This window comes from Pseudorca crassidens, chromosome 10 (genome assembly GCF_039906515.1).
Source record: "Pseudorca crassidens isolate mPseCra1 chromosome 10, mPseCra1.hap1, whole genome shotgun sequence".
NCBI classification, from domain to species: domain Eukaryota; kingdom Metazoa; phylum Chordata; class Mammalia; order Artiodactyla; family Delphinidae; genus Pseudorca; species Pseudorca crassidens.
Window position 1 is genome coordinate 32,730,175 of NC_090305.1, and position 16,932 is coordinate 32,747,106.

The 16,932-nt window shown below is 52.1% G+C and overlaps 1 protein-coding gene across 3 annotated transcripts; it reads right to left on the reverse strand.

Moving 5' to 3' along the window:
• Window positions 1-463: 463 nt before the first annotated feature.
• On the reverse strand, window positions 464-10,018 carry SRF (serum response factor). Of its 3 annotated transcripts, XM_067752883.1 has the most exons (8): window positions 9,108-10,018; window positions 8,121-8,195; window positions 7,214-7,480; window positions 5,481-5,742; window positions 4,802-4,921; window positions 3,559-3,750; window positions 3,077-3,153; window positions 464-2,851 (listed from the first exon to the last, which is right to left on the reverse strand). In XM_067752883.1, the coding sequence occupies exons 1-8, from the start codon at window positions 9,624-9,626 to the stop codon at window positions 2,756-2,758; spliced, it is 1,608 nt and encodes a 535-aa protein (XP_067608984.1). In that variant the 5' UTR covers window positions 9,627-10,018; the 3' UTR covers window positions 464-2,755. The 3 variants fall into 3 exon arrangements, with proteins under 3 accessions (XP_067608984.1, XP_067608982.1, XP_067608983.1); XM_067752881.1 differs by lacking the exon at window positions 8,121-8,195 and having other exon boundaries at window positions 9,108-10,015; XM_067752882.1 differs by lacking the exons at window positions 4,802-4,921; window positions 8,121-8,195 and having other exon boundaries at window positions 9,108-10,017.
• Window positions 10,019-16,932: the final 6,914 nt, after the last annotated feature.

A 16,932-nucleotide genomic window follows, 5' to 3' on the forward strand; every position in this document is an offset into this window, starting at 1 on the left:
GTAGTGGTCACATTGCTCCTTTCTCAGCAGCCGTAGGCAGCCCTTTCCATCCAATATCAACTTTGAAGCCCTCCCTCCGCTTCACTAGGTCTGCCTTCCTCATCTCCCACTGAAACTCACACTCCCACCCTAGGGCTTTCCTCTTATTTTGCACTAGGTCACGTGGCCCTGAGTTTCCCAAACCCGATACTTTGGATTGGTTGCGTCACTTTTCCTATTAATTAAAATTGCTCCTCTCTGTGTTGACCTAAGCACCTAGCACAGCTGGGGCCAAAGATAAATGCCCGAGCCCCCCCCGGAAATGTTCCTCAAGTATAATCCTAGAATTTCAACAGCCCAAAGCACCCCTTAGCATTTCATCAAACAGACAGGCTTGCTTCTCAGAGCAGCAACTTTTGGGGTTTGATTCATGTTCACACCTCCCTCCCTCCAATATGGGAAAACAAAGGCAAAGACCCCACAGTCTGTGCACAAAAATGATACATTTATTGAAAGAGTATTTTTTCTTAATACAAAAGAAAGCTCTGTACATAGGACTGTGACCATGTCCACTATTCCTGGGTCAGCATCCCAGGGAAGTAGAAACCACTAACATACACACCCCACATTCACACACACACATTCACTCAGGCACACACACACACCCCAGAGCCACCAAGGAAGGGAAACACCAAGGGTCGCTGCACATATAAATGCCACCTCATCCCTGACGCACACATGTTCTCCCAAGGCCACGCTCACACAACACACATTATAAGCACTTTGCCTGATTCACTCACTGGGTCTGTCTTTTGTGGGAAGGAGAGGAGGAATTCATCAAGGTCTCCTCCCCTGGGTGAGAGGGGGGAGTGAGTGAGTGATGGTGGAGTGAAAACAAGAGCAGAGAAAAGGGGCTGGGCAGTTACAGACCTGAGTCCCAAGCTCCCCCACTCTCTAGCCCCTGATTTGCCATGCCCCAATCTTGTAAGCCACCCATAAGCCCCCAGCTACCTCCAGGAGAAAGCCAGAAAGATGACTTCCATCTTGGCACCCCAAACTGGGGCAAGACAGCAACGGGGGTTAGAGGTTCGGAGGTTCTCAAACATGTCGGCAAATCACCCCCTTGATAACTAGGCTGTGCGTAAAAATTTCCCCCACCCCTTCACCTAATCACAGAAGCAGGCTTGTTCCTACTGAAGGCAGTCCTAAGGGGTTAATAAAACTCCACTCCACCGCTGCCCTGTTCTGAAAAAGCTCCCTCTCTGGATACAGGTGGTAAAGGTAGGCTCTGACACAGGGTAAAAGACCCTCCCCCTATGTTGGCCCACCCTCAAGGTCTACCCCGAAGCAGGTAGAGGGGGTGGGGCACGGCCCCTGTACAAATTACATAAATACTGAGGTTACACTTAGAAAAATAAAGTCATTTTCTTCAAGGCTTTTTGTCTTAATTTTAAAAAGTTACAGTAGCTGCTCACTCCCTGGGAGAGCTGCCATTTCTGGCTCCCCTATCCCCACACTCAGCCCAAGAGCTGCTCCCATTTCTTCTGCCCCCCCATTCCTGCCTTCCGCCCCCTCCCAGACCCCACCCTGCTCACTGCAACTTGGGCCCCAGGCAGCTGCAGGCCTGGGGGCACACAAGGCTGCAATGCCCATGCGTGTGGCACAAATGAAGTCGGTTGCCTCTGACACCCTCCCACCCCCATCCCCACATTTGGTCTCCCTTTTCCCTCTCCCTAGCAACAGCCCCGAAGGACAAAAAGAGGCCCAGAGCTGTGGGTCACCCTCCCCACCCCGTTGGGGCATGGCCTGAGGGCCCCTCCCCCGGTTTTCTCCTGGAAACAACCCAGGACCGGGTGATCCCAGCATCTCCCCCATACACTGGCGGGCCCCAAGCTCATGGGGCAGCTCTGTCCACAGAAGCCCAGCCAGCTCCAGGGAGCCCCAGGGCTCCCCAGGGAAGGGGAGCTTGGGCAGGGAGGGGGACGAGAAAAACGCCATAAAAAAAAGTTAAATATTTTAAAAATATATATTTATAGATTTGTTTTCACTTCGTCTCCTCAAATAAAAAGTTCAAAATCAACTTTAAGTAAAGCAGCTGGGAGGACGGGGGGGAAGATGGGGAGAGGGAACACCGGTGGTTCCCTCCAACCCAGTAGCCCCCGGAGTTCCGAGGGGAGCGGCTGGGCAGGGCAGGTCACCCAAGGAATCTGCTCCGCGCACAGGCCCGGCTACTCAGGAGCTGCAGGGGCCACAGGCACGGGCAAGTCTTGAGGGAAGAAGCCCCATCTCCCCAGCTGGCTCCCTGAGGGGCAGGGTTAGGGCTCTTTTGACCCAGCCTGTGGCAGACGCAGAGCTGACATGGGGTCAGCAAGGAGGCTGGGGAGAGGACCCCGACCGCTTCCTCAGGGGGACACAGTGCCTCGTCCCACAGAGACCTGTGTGTGGGAGGGGGAGCACGGTCCCATTGGGTAAGCTAATACTCATGGCAAACACGGAGCCAAGCTGGCAAGGGGAGTCTGAGGAGGCAGGACAGCCCCACCATCAACAGAGATGGGAGGTGGAGCTAGAAGGAGGGGAGGGTGAGGGAGGATGGGGTGGAGGGCAGGCTGGCCCATTTCTTTGGCTGGAGTGAGAGGGCTCAGTCCTGTGGCTGCCCACTGCTCCTCCCCGCCTCCCTCCTGCGGCCCGTCAACATGTGTGTAAAGAAAACGTGAAAAGGCAACAATAAATAAGTGGTGCCGTCCCTTGGGCCATCTGTCCAGGGCGGCAGGGCGGATCAGTCACTCTTGGTGCTGTGGGCGGCATCCAGGTTCACCACCTGTAATTCGGTGAGGTTGCTGCTGCTCCCGGCCTGCTGCCCTATCACAGCCATCTGGAGGGAAGGGGATGTGTGAGGAGGACGTAGGGGGCTGGACCTGACCAGCCAGCTCAGGCTGCCCCCTGCTCACCTGCCTGCCTGCCCACCACACAGGCCTGACCAGGCAAATGGAGAGGCCTCTCGGCTAAGGATCTTGGCTTGGACCACCCAGTAATGGAACCCCTGAGGTCAAGATAAAGAAGGGGCTGGCTGACTGGGGTGAAAGGTGCCCCCACCTACCTGGTGAAGCTGAACTGCAGAAACAGGGATCTGCACTGTCCCAGATGGCGCTGTCAGGAACACCTGGGGGACGCCACCTGCATTAAAAAGCCACAGGAGAAACTCAAATCACTTGCTCAAGAGAAACTTCCAGATCTTGGAGGTGTGGTGATAAACGCACAAGTGACTGGGTGAGTCTCAGATGTAAGTGCCCAAAGGTAAGTGTCCAAATGTGTCTAAGTATGTATGTGGGTGTGGGTGTTCAAGTGTGCATGAGTGTCCAAGTGGACAGCCTGGGTGCTGGAGTATGTGTGCAAGCATCTGTGTGTGTAAATGTCTAGGTATATGTGTGAGCACCTGGTTTGGGTTACGTGTGAGTGTGTGCATCTGAGTTGGGGGAGGCATTTGAGTGTCAGTGTGTGTGTGTGAGTGTGTGTGTGTGTGTGTGTGTGTAAGGGAGGAAATGGCCCTCCTTTCGGCAGCCCTGCCCCCCCAAAACTCACCTTGCTCCTGGACCTGGCTGTGGGACACCTGCATGGTGGATGGTGCCTGGGAGAAGGCATTGAGCACGGTGAGGCTGCCATCAGCCAGGCCCGAGGTGGGTGCATACATCACTGCATGGGGGCTGGGGTACATCATGTGGCCTCCCACAGTTGTGGGCACAGATGACGTCATGATGGTGGCGGGCAACGTCACTGGCAAACACAAACACCCGTCAGGGAGGTCGGCACTGGTCCATATTAACATCCCCCATCCCACCCCCGGGAACCCCAGGCCTCCAGAGCCCTCTTGCCATTTCCCAGGTCAAAAGCTAGATAAAACTTATTCCTCGGTTCCCTGTCATCAACTAAGAATATCCTTATTTTTTCTTGAACACAACCACACCAACCTTTAAGTGTATCCTATCACATTGTTCTATTCCATTATCTATCTGCTCTGTTCCAAGACCCCAAGGCCCTGGGAAAAGCAAAGATTACAATGACTGACCCAACCCAAGGAAACTCAGATACTCTTCTTTTAGAGAGCTCCCTCATCCCGTTTTTCACTTGTTCTCACTCCTCTTCCCTCTTCTTCAACATGTGGCTAACAGATTCAGCTTTTCAATAAGCACTTCTCCAATGTTAACGTGCATACAGTCACCGGGGGAACTTGTTAAAAGTGTGGATTCTGATTCAGTAGGTTTGGGGTGAGGCTAAAGAGTCTGCATTTCTATCAAGCTCCCAGGTGATGCTGTGATACTGGTCCTCTTTCCACAGACCAAACTTCGTGTAACAAGGTTGCAAATAACTTAAAGTACTTAAAAGTACTTTTATTTTTAAAGTGTCTCGTCATTTCTGAAATGACTAGAGACACAGAGGGGAATTATGGTTACTCAAAACCTAGAACACCCTCCCACAAGGAGATAACTACTCTAGAAGTCCTTCCTGGTAACTGAGCAAACGTGTGTCTTCGGGCAAGTAACTTCTCCTTTCTGGGCCTCAGGCTTCTCACCTAAGTAAGGAGTGTAGCTTCAATGGTCCCTAATTTCTTCCTGAAATCCACAGCCCTACTGCAGGGCAGGAGTCAAAACCCAACCATCCTCACCTGACTTTCTCATAACGATTAGGGTAAGGGTTAACCCCAAAGCCTCAGTCTCCACATGAAGAAATTCTCTGACCTTAGTTATGGGATGGATACTGCTGGGCACCTGCTGCTAGGCCTCATGAAGGAGGCAGAGCAGGGAGGTGACAGAGCTTCGAGCTATACCTGTCCCGCTGGAGGAGGTCTGCGTGAGGTCTGTGCTGCTGTCGCGAGAGGGAGACGCTTGCTGTGGGGCCTGGTGCACCTGAATGGCCTGCACTGGGACCTGCTGGGCCACTGCCCCACCTATGAGACACAGAGACTTACTCGTGCTCTGTCCTACCCAGCCACCACCTGCACCAAGCACCCTCAAACACCCCCAGGCCCAAGGTCTGGCATTCTATCCCCGACTCCCATCACTATCTTTCCTGGGAGCCAAAGAGGCCCTTCATGACCAGAATCTTGTCTCCAGGGGCTTCCACACTCTGCTCTTGCCCTTCCCTCCTCCTCCTGCCCTAGGCCCTGACTCTACCCTCTTCAGTTGACACAGGAGCAGGCACTGACCCATCAAGGACATGACCTGCCTTCCAGTCAAGGTAAGGAAGTGGTAGAATGTCTGCTGTCCTTGTGGCAATGGAGGCACAGGGCTGGCTTGCTAGACAAGACCAGAGCATATGGCTGAAACTTACTGACAAGGATAGTTCAAGTCCCAGTGGGGAGGGACCCAGTGCCTACCAATGGGACATAAGAGGCTTCTCTCAGGCTCTGGCCCCTGTTTACCCTCCTTCTGAGTGAGGAGAGTCATTCTCCTTGTGCCAGCCCTAAACCCACTCTTAGCATGCTCAGTTTGCCCCTTGTGACTCACCAGGCATCAGGGTGAAGCTGGTAGGCAGCTGCATGAGGCCCCCAGAGGAAACAGGGCCACTGCCTGTACTCTTCAGCACAGTCCCGTTGGCACTGCTGACAGCGCTGGGGCTGACGCTAGCAGACACTGGTGCCAGGTAGTTGGTGATGGGAAAGGAGGGGCCGCTGCTGACTTGCATGGTGGTAGAGGTGCTGGGTGCTGTCTGGATGGTGGAGGTGGTACCCGGCAGGTTGGTGACAGTAAAGGCCGGTTTCAGTGTATCCTACACCCAGAGTAAAGATGGAGTGGTGAGCCTCTACCAGACCCTGCCCCTTCAAGAAACTGTGTGGATTGACAGCCCAGAATGGAACCAGTGTGCTTGCGTTCAAATCCCAAGTCCACCATTTACCTGCAGCCTGACTCTTAGACAAGTTATTGAGCTGCTGAGCTTTTTTCTTTAGTCTTCTGTCTGTAAAAGAAGGATAATACCTACCCCATAGGTGTTGTGAAGATTAAAGAGGTTAACATATATAAAACACTTAGAATAGTGCCTGGCTGATAAAAAAGCAGTATTTGCTGCTCTTATAATGATGACAATGATAATGTCACCTGAGGTCTGTTCCCAGCTCTGGCAATGATATCCTGTGTGACCCTTGGAAAACCTCTTCTTTCTGAGCCTCAGTTTTCTTCTTCTGTAAACATGAGGGGGCTGGGCTACTATGTCATCCTTAAAAGGGTCCTTCCAGATCTGAATTGCCAGGCTTCTGAGATAGGGACCGACAGTTTTTCAGGGAATTTAGGGTTTGAGAGCGATCTTGGGGGTTCGGCAAGGAAGCACCAAAAGAATTTATTCATTCAGCAAAATTTCATGCGAATAAATTAGCCCTACTGCTAAAAGAGTGGGGAGCCTAGAGCACTGACTCGCCCCTCAGGGAGGCTTTGTTCTTAGAAGAGGAAAGAGGAAGCCACGAGCTGAGAACCAGGCCCAGAGAACTGAGGGGGCTCCGATACTGGAGCTGGGTCAGCGCGGGATGTTTGCTAAGCAGTGGAGCTTGAAACCCCTGATTGGCGGAGACGTTGCTAAGGCAAACAGTGCTCCTTCCTCCGATTGGCCAGTTAGTGAAGGGCCACACAGAAGGTGGAGCTCCCCAGAGCAGCAAGGGAGGAAGCTCCGCCCCCTCTCCTTACCGGGAAAAGGAAGGGGGAGGCGTAACCACGGCTGGCATCCCTAGCAGCCGGGCGAATACACTCCCTAACGTGCGCAGACCCGGACATCCTGAAGAGGCAGGCGGCTGGCTAGCAAGGTAGTCTCCAGCCTAGTCAGCCAGCCTGCCTGCTGACAGTGCTGGCTTCCCAGGACCCTGGAACCCATGAGCACTCCCTTCCTACTCCCCGGCCATCCAGCCGGCCAGGAGGGCAGGGCTAAGCGACGCCCCCGCCCCCAGCAGGGAGACAGCTGGCGGGAGGAATGCAAGGGCCCTGCCAGGCAGGCGGGCTGCAGGCGGGAGGCCGGCGTGGAGCCGGAGCCGGCCTTATATGGGCACGGAGGCCGCCCGCTTATCTAGGGGGCCAGCCTCCTGTCAGAATAGAGAGGATGGACACCTGTACCCTAAGATGCGGGGCACTAACCCGGCTCCACTCCACATCAGTAGGCACCTATCCACCTGTCCTGGGCGAGGGAGAGAGACCCCTTCCCCTCTCTGCCGGTCAAGTCCCTCCCCTTCCTTCCCCTCAGACAGGGGACCCAAACACACCTTGGTCTCCCCACTGCTGTCGGACTCCGACACCTGGTAGGTGAGATCTGTTTCTTCAAAGCCCGTGGCACTCATTCTCTGGTCTGTGGTGGGGTCTGAGCGGGGTGGAGAGTCTGGCGAGTTGAGGCAGGTCTGAATCAGTGCCTTGCCAGTCTCACTGGTGATCATGGGCTGCAGTTTGCGGGTGGCAAAGGTATACACATGGCCTGTCTCACTGGCCACCAGCAACAGCACCTGTGTCCCTGTCAGCGTGGACAGCTCATAGGCCTGGGGGTAGGGGGGGGGAGATGGGTAGGTCAGCAAAACTTTTAATCTCTACCTTCCTTGGGTAGTGGGAAAGAGAGGGAAGTACACAGTGATCTCAAGCCCCCACTCCCATAATTACCTTCCTCTCCAGTGACTCTATAGGGGTCTTATCTGAAGGATATCTGAAGGTGAGCTGAAGAGTAGAAAAACCCCATGCTTCTCTTTTGAGGAACAGCCTCACTGACCTGCAGATACCCCAAGCAAATAGCCACAGCTCCCGGTGACAGAACATATAACACCTCAGCAGACATGGAGGGGCCCAGGTAGCTGCTCCTCATTACAGCTTGGTGCCCAGAGCCTCACAAAGAGATGGCTCCCACTACCTCTTCACTGTCACAGGGACCAGGATGAAGTCGCTACTACACTGGAAGTCACATAGATATTAGGGATAAGGGGCCACCTAAGCTCTAAAATGTCCCATGTTTCTTCCCAGAAACTGCACAGGCACTAACCTGTTGCCATTTTGCCCTGCTCTATAATACTCTGCTCCCCCTTTTCTCTTTCTTTGTCTTGATTCAACAGTGTCTGGAATGAGGGGAGATGGCAGCTAGATTAGCAGCTACTACCCTGCCATAAACCCAGGAAGGGGACCTTCACAGACCTTCAAGGATGGCCCCATAGGTAGCATCCTCACTCCCAACAAAGTTCCACAACCCACTGGAAGCAGCCTTGGTTTCTATATGGGATAAATATAAACACCGGCCAATGTTCCCAGAGTTCTAGCTTCTTGTTTCCCAGTTCCTCTGCTTTCATCCCTTCCCATGTCTTCTATACCCCAAGACAACTCCTTTCCTCATCCTTTTCACTGGATAATCAGCCAGAAGAGGAGGCATTTCTAGGTACCTCTGCAAACCTTCTCCCCAAACTCCGTGCACAGATTTTTCCCTAGGGCTGGAAATCCCACTTGTTCCAAGGGCAAATGGTTCTGAAGCCTGTCCTACAGGGAGTGTGCCAGCTTCCAGTGGATGCACGGAAGACACATGGCCATCTCAGGACTTGGTTTCTGATGCTCAGGGCAGCATCAGGTCTCCTGCCCTGCTCCCTTACCTGGGGCTCTTAAGCCCCATTCGGTCATCAGCCCTGCCCATCCTTCCAGCCTGCACTACTCTAGTGATGCCCACCTTCCTCCCACACATGTTCGCTCATTGTTGTTATGCAGCTCCAACCTCCTCACCCCCATACCTTCTCTTCTCCCTGCTTTTCCGGCGCCTTCCCCCCAACACCAGAGCGCACTGGACCTACTGATCCCCGGGTCTCATTAACCACCTCCCGGGCAGCCCCGCAGCCTCCCATTACCACTCCTCACTCCTCCGCTCTACGAGGGCCCCGTTCCTCTCTGGCGCCCGTCACTCCCACCTCGGCGCCTTTCCTCTCTTTTCCGGACGTTCCCGGCATCTCCCCTCTCCCCACATTTCCCTGGCGGCCCCTCCCCTTTCACCCTCCTGGGGCAACAGCCATCCCCTCCCACACACCTCCTGCGGACTCGCCGCCTCTCACCTCCGCCTCGGCTCTGCCTCCTTCCCGGGCTCCCCTTGCGCGTCCCCACCCTCCCGGTCTCCCGTAGCCAGCCAGCCTCCCGGCCCGGTACCTTCTTCATGATGCCCGTCTTCCTCTTGCTGAAGGTCGTGTAGCGCCGCAGCTTGTTGTCGATGAACTCCATCTTGATCTTCACGCGGCCCCGAGTCTTCTTACCCGGCTTGGCGCCGCTCACTGCGCCGCTCACCGGCCCGTAGCCCCCAGTGGCCGCCGCCGCCGCCTCGGGCCCACCGACCACCACGCCGAGCTCCATCTCGCTCAGGCTCCGCTTCAGGCCGCGCCGCTCCGCGCCCAGCTCCTCCTCCTCGCCCGACTCCGAGTCACCCTCGCTGCCGCTGTAGAGGGCCCCCGCGGTGGGCGCCGGGGTGGTTGTCGCTGCTGCTGCAGCCTCCCGCTCAAGGCGGCCCGGGCCGAGCCCCGCGCCGTTCCCGGGGACCCGGCCCCCGTTAGCCCCGCGAGTCCCGCCGCCGCCTCCACCGCCTGGCCGCCCCGTCGGGGTCCGGTTCAGGCTGCCCCCCAGGGCCGAGCCCCGGCCCAGCGCCGCCGCGGCCCCAGCTTGGCTCGGTAACATGGCGCTCAAAGTAGGAGGGCGGACGGGCAGTCAGCGAGGAATCGGAGCCGCCGCCGCCGCCGCCGCCGCCATCGGCTTCCCGGCTCAACCCGGCGCTCCCGCTGCTGCTTAGTGCCGCTATCGCTGCCGCCGCTGCCGCTGCGAACCCGGGGCCCCTGCACGCCCGGGCCGACCTGGGCCCTCACTTTCCTGCCCCTGTGGCCCGGGTTGCCCCAGGCCGCGCGGAGCGCCCCCTGTCCGTACTCTAGGGCGGCGCGCCCGGCGGCCGTCAGCGTCCCCCGGGGGGCAGGGGCTGCTGGCCGCGGCCGAGACGGCGGGTGGAGGGGGCCGGGACCACGCGCTGGTGGCGAGGGATCCCCCGACCCTTCCCCCCATATAAAGAGATACAATGTTTCCTTTTATGGCGAGGCCGCTCCTTATATGGTGAGCCCCTGCACCCCCGCCCCATTGGTCCGCGGTTCCAGCACCTCCGCTCCCCATTGGCCCACAGGGAGCGCTTATTTGCATAGACATACCGAACTCGCTGCTGTCATCACGCGTCAGACGGCTACTCCGAAAGGGGAGGAGCCGACGCCTCTTAAAGGAACAGGAGAGGAGATACGACTCCGCCCCCCTGACCAGAGAATGGTAGAGAATTGGGAGGAACCTGCGGTAGAGGAAGCCTGGCAGAGCACTGGAACGCAGTCTTGCGGAGGAGAGGGAGCGGTACTGGGAACCCGGAGCTGGAAGGGCTGGAAGCTAACACTGGGATAGTCCCTGAGTGGATTGTGCGGATTGCAGTAAATGATATGCAGCCCAAATTCCCAGGGACTGCAGGGATTAGAGCATTTCCCCACGCCTTCCCGAGGGAGTCAACGTTACTGGCGGAGCAAAGGGGGCTTGTGTCCCCGCTGTCTACACTCTTCGCCCTGCGGCCTCTCTGCTCCACCGCTTCCCCTCCCCCCCCACCACTTCCTTTCCCTTTCCCTCTCTTTTCAAGGCGACGACACTTTCCCACCAGGCCAGCTCCCCGGTCCTCATTCATCATTCTCTATACTGGTTTTTTGGGGGGGGGCGGGGATCTTTGGCAGACGTACATCTGGAAAAGACCGGGGGAGACAGTCGGCCTCCCGGTCCCCAATGGGGGCAGGGAGGAGAGATGATGATCTGTAAAGACTTCCAGCTGCGGCCTGGGCTGGGGGAGGGGGTGGTCGCGGGGATAAAGCCCACCCCTCAACCAGTGCAAAGGCCTGGGAAAAAGTGTAGCCGGACAGAAAGTTTAAGCAAGCAAGCAAGTGCATGCGTCACACACACACACACACGCACACACACACGCCCTTCTTTTGAAAGCCAAGCAAAGCCCATAGGAGGAAAAAAAAAAAAGAGTGGAGTGCTGCAAAACCCAGGTTCAGGGTCTGGGTCTGGTTCTTAGCTCCAAGGCAGTGAAAATAGCTTGAGCTTTACTATTACAGAAATTATTAAAATCTGGAAGCTGCCTCTTCCCAGCCCTGTGCCTGGAAACAAGTTTTTGACCTCTCCAAACTCCACATTGCTCATTGTCGGTATGAGGTCCTTAAAAAGATTAGATGAGATATAAAGTGCAGTGGTGGTCTAAGTAAGTGGTTAGGGAGTTAATCACCTTGTCCCTAGGATAAACAGCCTCTTGTGTTTAAGGGGATGGCATAGGGTGATGATTCCCGCCTTAAAAATTGTTATGAAGATTAAATAAAGCAGTCAGTTGTGAATAAAGTGGTAGTGATAGTGAAATCAATTTAGTATACTGCAACCAGCATTTAAATTAATAAAGTAATGGGTCTCACAAAAAAAAGAGACAAGAGTAAATATTGTTGCATAAAACTTTTCTTTGCATTATTTTTAGTTTGAACCATAAAAAATTGCCATTTTATAGGTCAAGAGGGTAGGATACTGTCAGTTTCATATGATTCAATGTGTGTATACGGGATGACAACGTCAAATGCATTTCTTACTGTGAATCGCAATTCAAAGACTGAAAAATACTGAAATAAAGTATGTTCAAGTGATTTGTGAGATATCATGTGTGTATATATACATACATATACACATACATACTAAAAACATGGCTTGTTCATCAAACCCCTAAATACAGGAATTAAGAGCCCTCCTCTCCCCCCCCCTTTCCCAATAGTTTTCTAAAGAGGTTTTTTTTTTTCTCTTTTCCTAATTTACTCTGCACAACAGGTAGTTAAACATATGGAATGTGTTAGCTCAAGAGGAAGAACAGGTCAAATAGATAAATAGGTTCCAGACGGGCTTCAGGGGCCACAAACATTTGCTTGGGATTTGTCTAAGCCGCACAGTCAAAATCGCAGCCGTTGGGATTCATTCTTGCCTGGCTTCTAAAGACTTTTCCATTTGAAAAACCTACTTTAGACACGCAGGGTGGACAGCCCTAAGCGGTGGCACTCCACTCAGCAGAGGTCGACAGCCGTCTGCCACGTCCGCAGGGAAGGGGGTCCAGGATGACAAAAGTACTCAGCTTCCCTTTACAGAGGCTGCCGTCTCTCCCAGTTCACCGAACCCCAGGGCAATTGCACAGCAGCATTAGTGCCACAGCTCCTTCACAGCCCTTTATCACCGGAGAGGGAAGGGGGGCACCACTCCACCCACACCACATTACTGCAGGTTCAGGAAACAAAACTGCTGACGTGGATAGTTACAATCAAAAACTGGCTCATAGGTGTGTCTTCTTTGGACCATAGAATATTTTAAAATCAGGAGATTTTACATAGAAATCTGATTATCTGGCCTCTCTCAAAAAATTGGAATTTTTAGCAACCCCGGGCCTATGCGCCTGCAGGAGCCCAATATTATGGAGCAGAGTTGAATGGTGGCCAGAGAAGAGGCATCTGCTCCCAGGTTCACTATAGACTCTGCACAGCCCACTGAACTCAGATAAGTCCCCTGCCTGGCCTCTCTGGAATGTGAGTTTGGTGCTTCTCCGATAAGGCCTCGATCGCAGTAGCCCCCTGTCCATCCAGACCATGAAGGACCTCCAGAAGGGCATCAGAATTTCAGCCAGATCCTCTCATTCTACACCATTCCCACCCTGAACTTTCTTTCTCCTGATTTTTATCACCCAAATAAAATTGGAACAAAAATTTATTACTTTTTTAAAAAATTAATTTATTTTTTGGCTGTGTTGGGTCTTTGTGGCTGCATGCGGGCTTTCTCTAGTTGCAGCGAGCGGGGGCTAATCTTCGTTGCGGTGCGCAGGCCTCTCATTGCGGTGGCTTCTTTTGTTGTGGAGCACAGGCTCTAGGCCGCGGGCTTCAGTAGTTGTGGCACATGGGCTTCAGTAGTTGTGGCTCTCGGGCTCTAGAGTGCAGACTCAGTAGCTGTGGTGCACGGGCTTAGGTGCTCTGTGGCATGTGGGATCTTCCCGGACCAGGGCTCGAACCCTCGTCCCCTGCATTGGCAGGTGGATTCTTAACCACTGCGACACCAGGAAAGTCCAAGATTGCTTTTAAAAAAATTGCTATCACCAAAAAAAAAAAAAAAAAAATTTGTAACACTCTAAAACTGTTTTCATTGGGAAATAACCAATTAACAACGTTGTGATAGTTTCAGGTGCACAGCAAAACGACTCAGCCGTACATATACACATATCCATTCTCCCCCAGACTCCCCTCCCATCCAGGCTGCCACATAAGATTGAGCAGAATTCTACACAGGAATTCTTAACTTCATATAGAAGAAAAGAGGTCTCAATGGTGATGGCAGCATTAGGGGGAATGGAAAGGTCATGAGTCAGTGTGCCCAGGAAATTTCAGGAAAAGCCACACTGCAAACACTCATCGTGCTTTCCATCAGACAAGAGGAATGTGTTTAATTTTTACTGGCGTATAGTTGCTTTATGATGTCGTGTTAATTTCTGCTGTACAGTAATGTGAATCAGTTATACGTAAAAATATATCCCTTCTTTTTTTTTTTTTTGCGGTACGCCGGCCTCTCACTGTTGTGGCCTCTCCCGTTGCAGAGCACAGGCTCCGGACGCGCAGGCCCAGCAGCCATGGCCCACGGGCCCAGCCACTCCGCGGCACGCGGGATGCTCCCAGACCGGGGCACGAACCCGCGTCCCCTGCATCGGCAGGCGGACCCTCAACCACTGCGCCACCAGGGAAGACCTATCCCTTCTTTTTTAAGAGTTCTTTCCCATTTAGGTTACCAGAGAGCATTGAGTAGAATTCCCTGTGCTATACAGTAGGTTCTCATTAGTTATCTATTTTATACATAGTAGTGTATATATGTCAATCCCAATCTCCAAATTCATCCCACCCCCCTCTTCCGCCCTTAGTATCCATGAGTTTGTTCTCTACATCTGTGTCTCTATTTCTGCTTTGCAGATAAGTTCATTTTTTGGATTCCTTTTATTTCTTTTTCTTCTCTGTTTGCCATGGCTAGGACTTCCAGAACTATGTGGAATAATAGTGGCGAGAGTGGACATTCTTGTCTTGTTCCTGATCTTAGAGGAAATGCTTTCAGTTTTTCACCTTTGAGAATGATGTTTGCTGTGGGTTTGTCATATATGGCCTTTATTATGTTGAGGTAGTTTCCCTCTGTGTCCACTATCTGGAGAGTTTTTAATCATAAAACGGTGTTAAATTTTGTCAAAAGCTTTTTCTGCATCTATTGAGATGATCACATGGTTTTTATTCTTCAATTTGTTAATATGGTGTATCACATTGATTGATTTGCGTATATTGAAGAATCCTTGCATCCCTTGGATAAATCCCACTTGATCATGGTGTATGATCCTTTTAATGTGTTGCTGGATTCTGTTTGCTAGTATTTTGTTGAGGATTTTTGTGTCTATGTTCATCAGTGATGTTGGCCTGTAATTTTCTTTTTTTGTGAAATCTTCATCTGGTTTTGGTATCAGGGTGATAGTGGTCTTGTAGAATGAGCTTGGGTGTGTTCCTTCTAGAGGAATGTATTTTTTGCTTTATGCAAGTCTATACCACTTGACTTCTTCCATGATCAGTATTACTTCTATGCGAAAATTTTTCTCTTAAAATTAAGCAAAGGGCTTCCCTGGTGGCACAGTGGTTGAGAATCTGCCTGCCAATGCAGGGAACACGGGTTCGGGCCCTGGTCTGGGAGGATCCCACATGCTGCAGAGCAACTAGGCCCGTGAGCCACAACTACTGAGCCTGTGCGTCTGGAGCTTGTGCTCCGCAACAAGAGAGGCCACGACAGTGAGAGGCCCGCACACTGCGATGAAGAGTGGCCCCCGCTTGCCACAACTAGAGAAAGCCCTCGCACAGAAACGAAGACCCAACACAGCCAAAAATAATTAATTAATTAATTAACCAAAGATAGAAACAGGGCAGAGGTAGAATAAATGGATCTTGGTGATGGCCTGCATGGGAAGGGGGTGCACAGAGAAGAGGGCTCATGATGGGTTGAGATTCTAAGTAAGGGTGACTATTCTCCACCAATAATGGGAACAGGGAACTTGGCTTAAAGAACAGGTTTGGGAGAGAGGTAAGTTCAGTTTGGGCCCAGGGAAACAGGTAGAGAGAACTGTCCTGTAGAAAAAGGGGAGCGTGAGTCTGAAGCTTGAGGTAGAGGCTGGAACTGGAGCTAATGCTTTGGGAACTGTCCACACTGAAGGGCCAGTTAGAGTCACATGAGGTAAGATGAGATTCCTGAGGGTGAGAATGTCGAGAGAGGAAGGCCAAGGACAGAAGCCAGTGGAACAGCCATCTCTGGGGCAGGCAGAAGAAGGAAGCCACAACCAGGGATGGAGAAGGCCTGGTCAGAGAAGGTGGATACGGCGTACCATCACCAAAGGCAAGAGAGGAGAATTTGAAAAGGCAGATGTGGCCAGCAGTGTTAGCCACTGCAGAGCGGTCAAGGAAGACCAGGCATCTTCCTTGATGCCTCTAAGAAGAGGCTTAGTGATAAATGACCTTCTACAGTACTGCCTTCCCAGTACTTCTGAGTGCATCCCACAGGAGGAAATAATTTTTACATCACAACATCGAGTGAATTCAATTGTTGTATCCCATTTTTACACCCTGTGTTGGAATAAGATATCCACATCCTTTGCAGTCACATCCTACTAGTGCTGATGTTGGGTTTTGACATGTGACTTGCTTTGGCTGATAAAATGTTAATAGACCGACGCTTTTAAATGTGCTGGCATGATCTGGCGGGACTTCTTGTGCTCCTGCTACTGCATGGGAGCATGCTCTGGGGGCCAGCAGAGTAGACCCAAACCAGACCTACCACCTGGTGCCAAGCCCGCCTGAACTCAGCTAAGTCCAGCCAAGATCAGCCAAACCTCACCAACTTGCAGATCTGTGAGAAAAATAAATTGTTGTTGTGAGATTTGGGGTTTTTATGCTGCAGCACCACCCCCATAGTTGACATAAGCTAACATACCCAAACACATATCAAATATAATAAACAAAATTTTGTAAAACAATACTTACCCATGAGGTATACAATGTACTCAGATAGTTTTTTATTGTTTCATATTTTTAAAATGATGGTTACAACCCACAATTTGAAAAGCACTGCTCTAGAGATATTGTTCTTATGGGTTTTTCTTGTTTTTGTTTTTGTTTTTTTACACTCCAACACACCTGAGGGATGTACCACACTGTATATCTACAACAGTGGCTCACTTACCATTTAACCTTAGGGAAACTACCTGACCTCCCTGAGCCTTGGTTTCCTAATCTGTGAAATGGGAACAATAATATCTGGCTAACAGAGTGATCACAGAAGTTCAATAAGATAATGCATGCTAAGTGCTTAGCAAAGAGACTGGTACAGAGCAAGTATTTAATAAAAGCTGTTCTTTTCATTACTGAGAAATTTGGTGAGGAAAAGAAGGAACTAGGGCAATTCCAGAGGTCAGGACTTATCTCTTTAGGATGGGGAACCATGCTGAAGTTACGATATGGTAGAGTGTAACTGATGACACAAGGTCTAGGTAATGAAGAGGCAGGAATCAAACCAGCTGAGGGCTGAAAGCCCTGGAGCAGTGAGGCATTAAGCGCATCTCTGCTCAGCCTTATCTCCTCCATCACCTTCCTAGAGTCTTAAAAGGGATTCAGAGACCTGAATCTGTCACTAACTCCTTCTCCAATCCCACTCTAACTAGTTCCCTCCTCACACTTCTACGCTCAATACCTGAGTGTGAGTACCAGGCCAGCCAGCAGAGAATAATTAGTTGGCATCAAAGAGCAACACAGGGTCACATGAACAAGAGGTAGCTTCACCTCCTCTGAGCCCACATTCTCAACTTCCCCAGGAGGAAACTCCCCGTCAGTCC

What these genes read in the sequence shown, in the direction of transcription:
- SRF (XM_067752883.1), bottom strand. Translation starts at nt 9,626, where the DNA reads ATGTTACCGAGCCAAGCTGGGGCCGCGGCGGCGCTGGGCCGGGGCTCG. An exon ending in AGACGGGCATCATGAAGAAG is followed by an intron (nt 8,196 to 9,107) that starts GTACCGGGCCGG and finishes TATCCCATATAG; the next exon opens with AAACCAAGGCTGCTTCCAGT. An exon ending in CAGCCAGGTCCAGGAGCAAG is followed by an intron (nt 3,154 to 3,558) that starts GTGAGTTTTGGG and finishes TTTTTAATGCAG; the next exon opens with GTGGCGTCCCCCAGGTGTTC.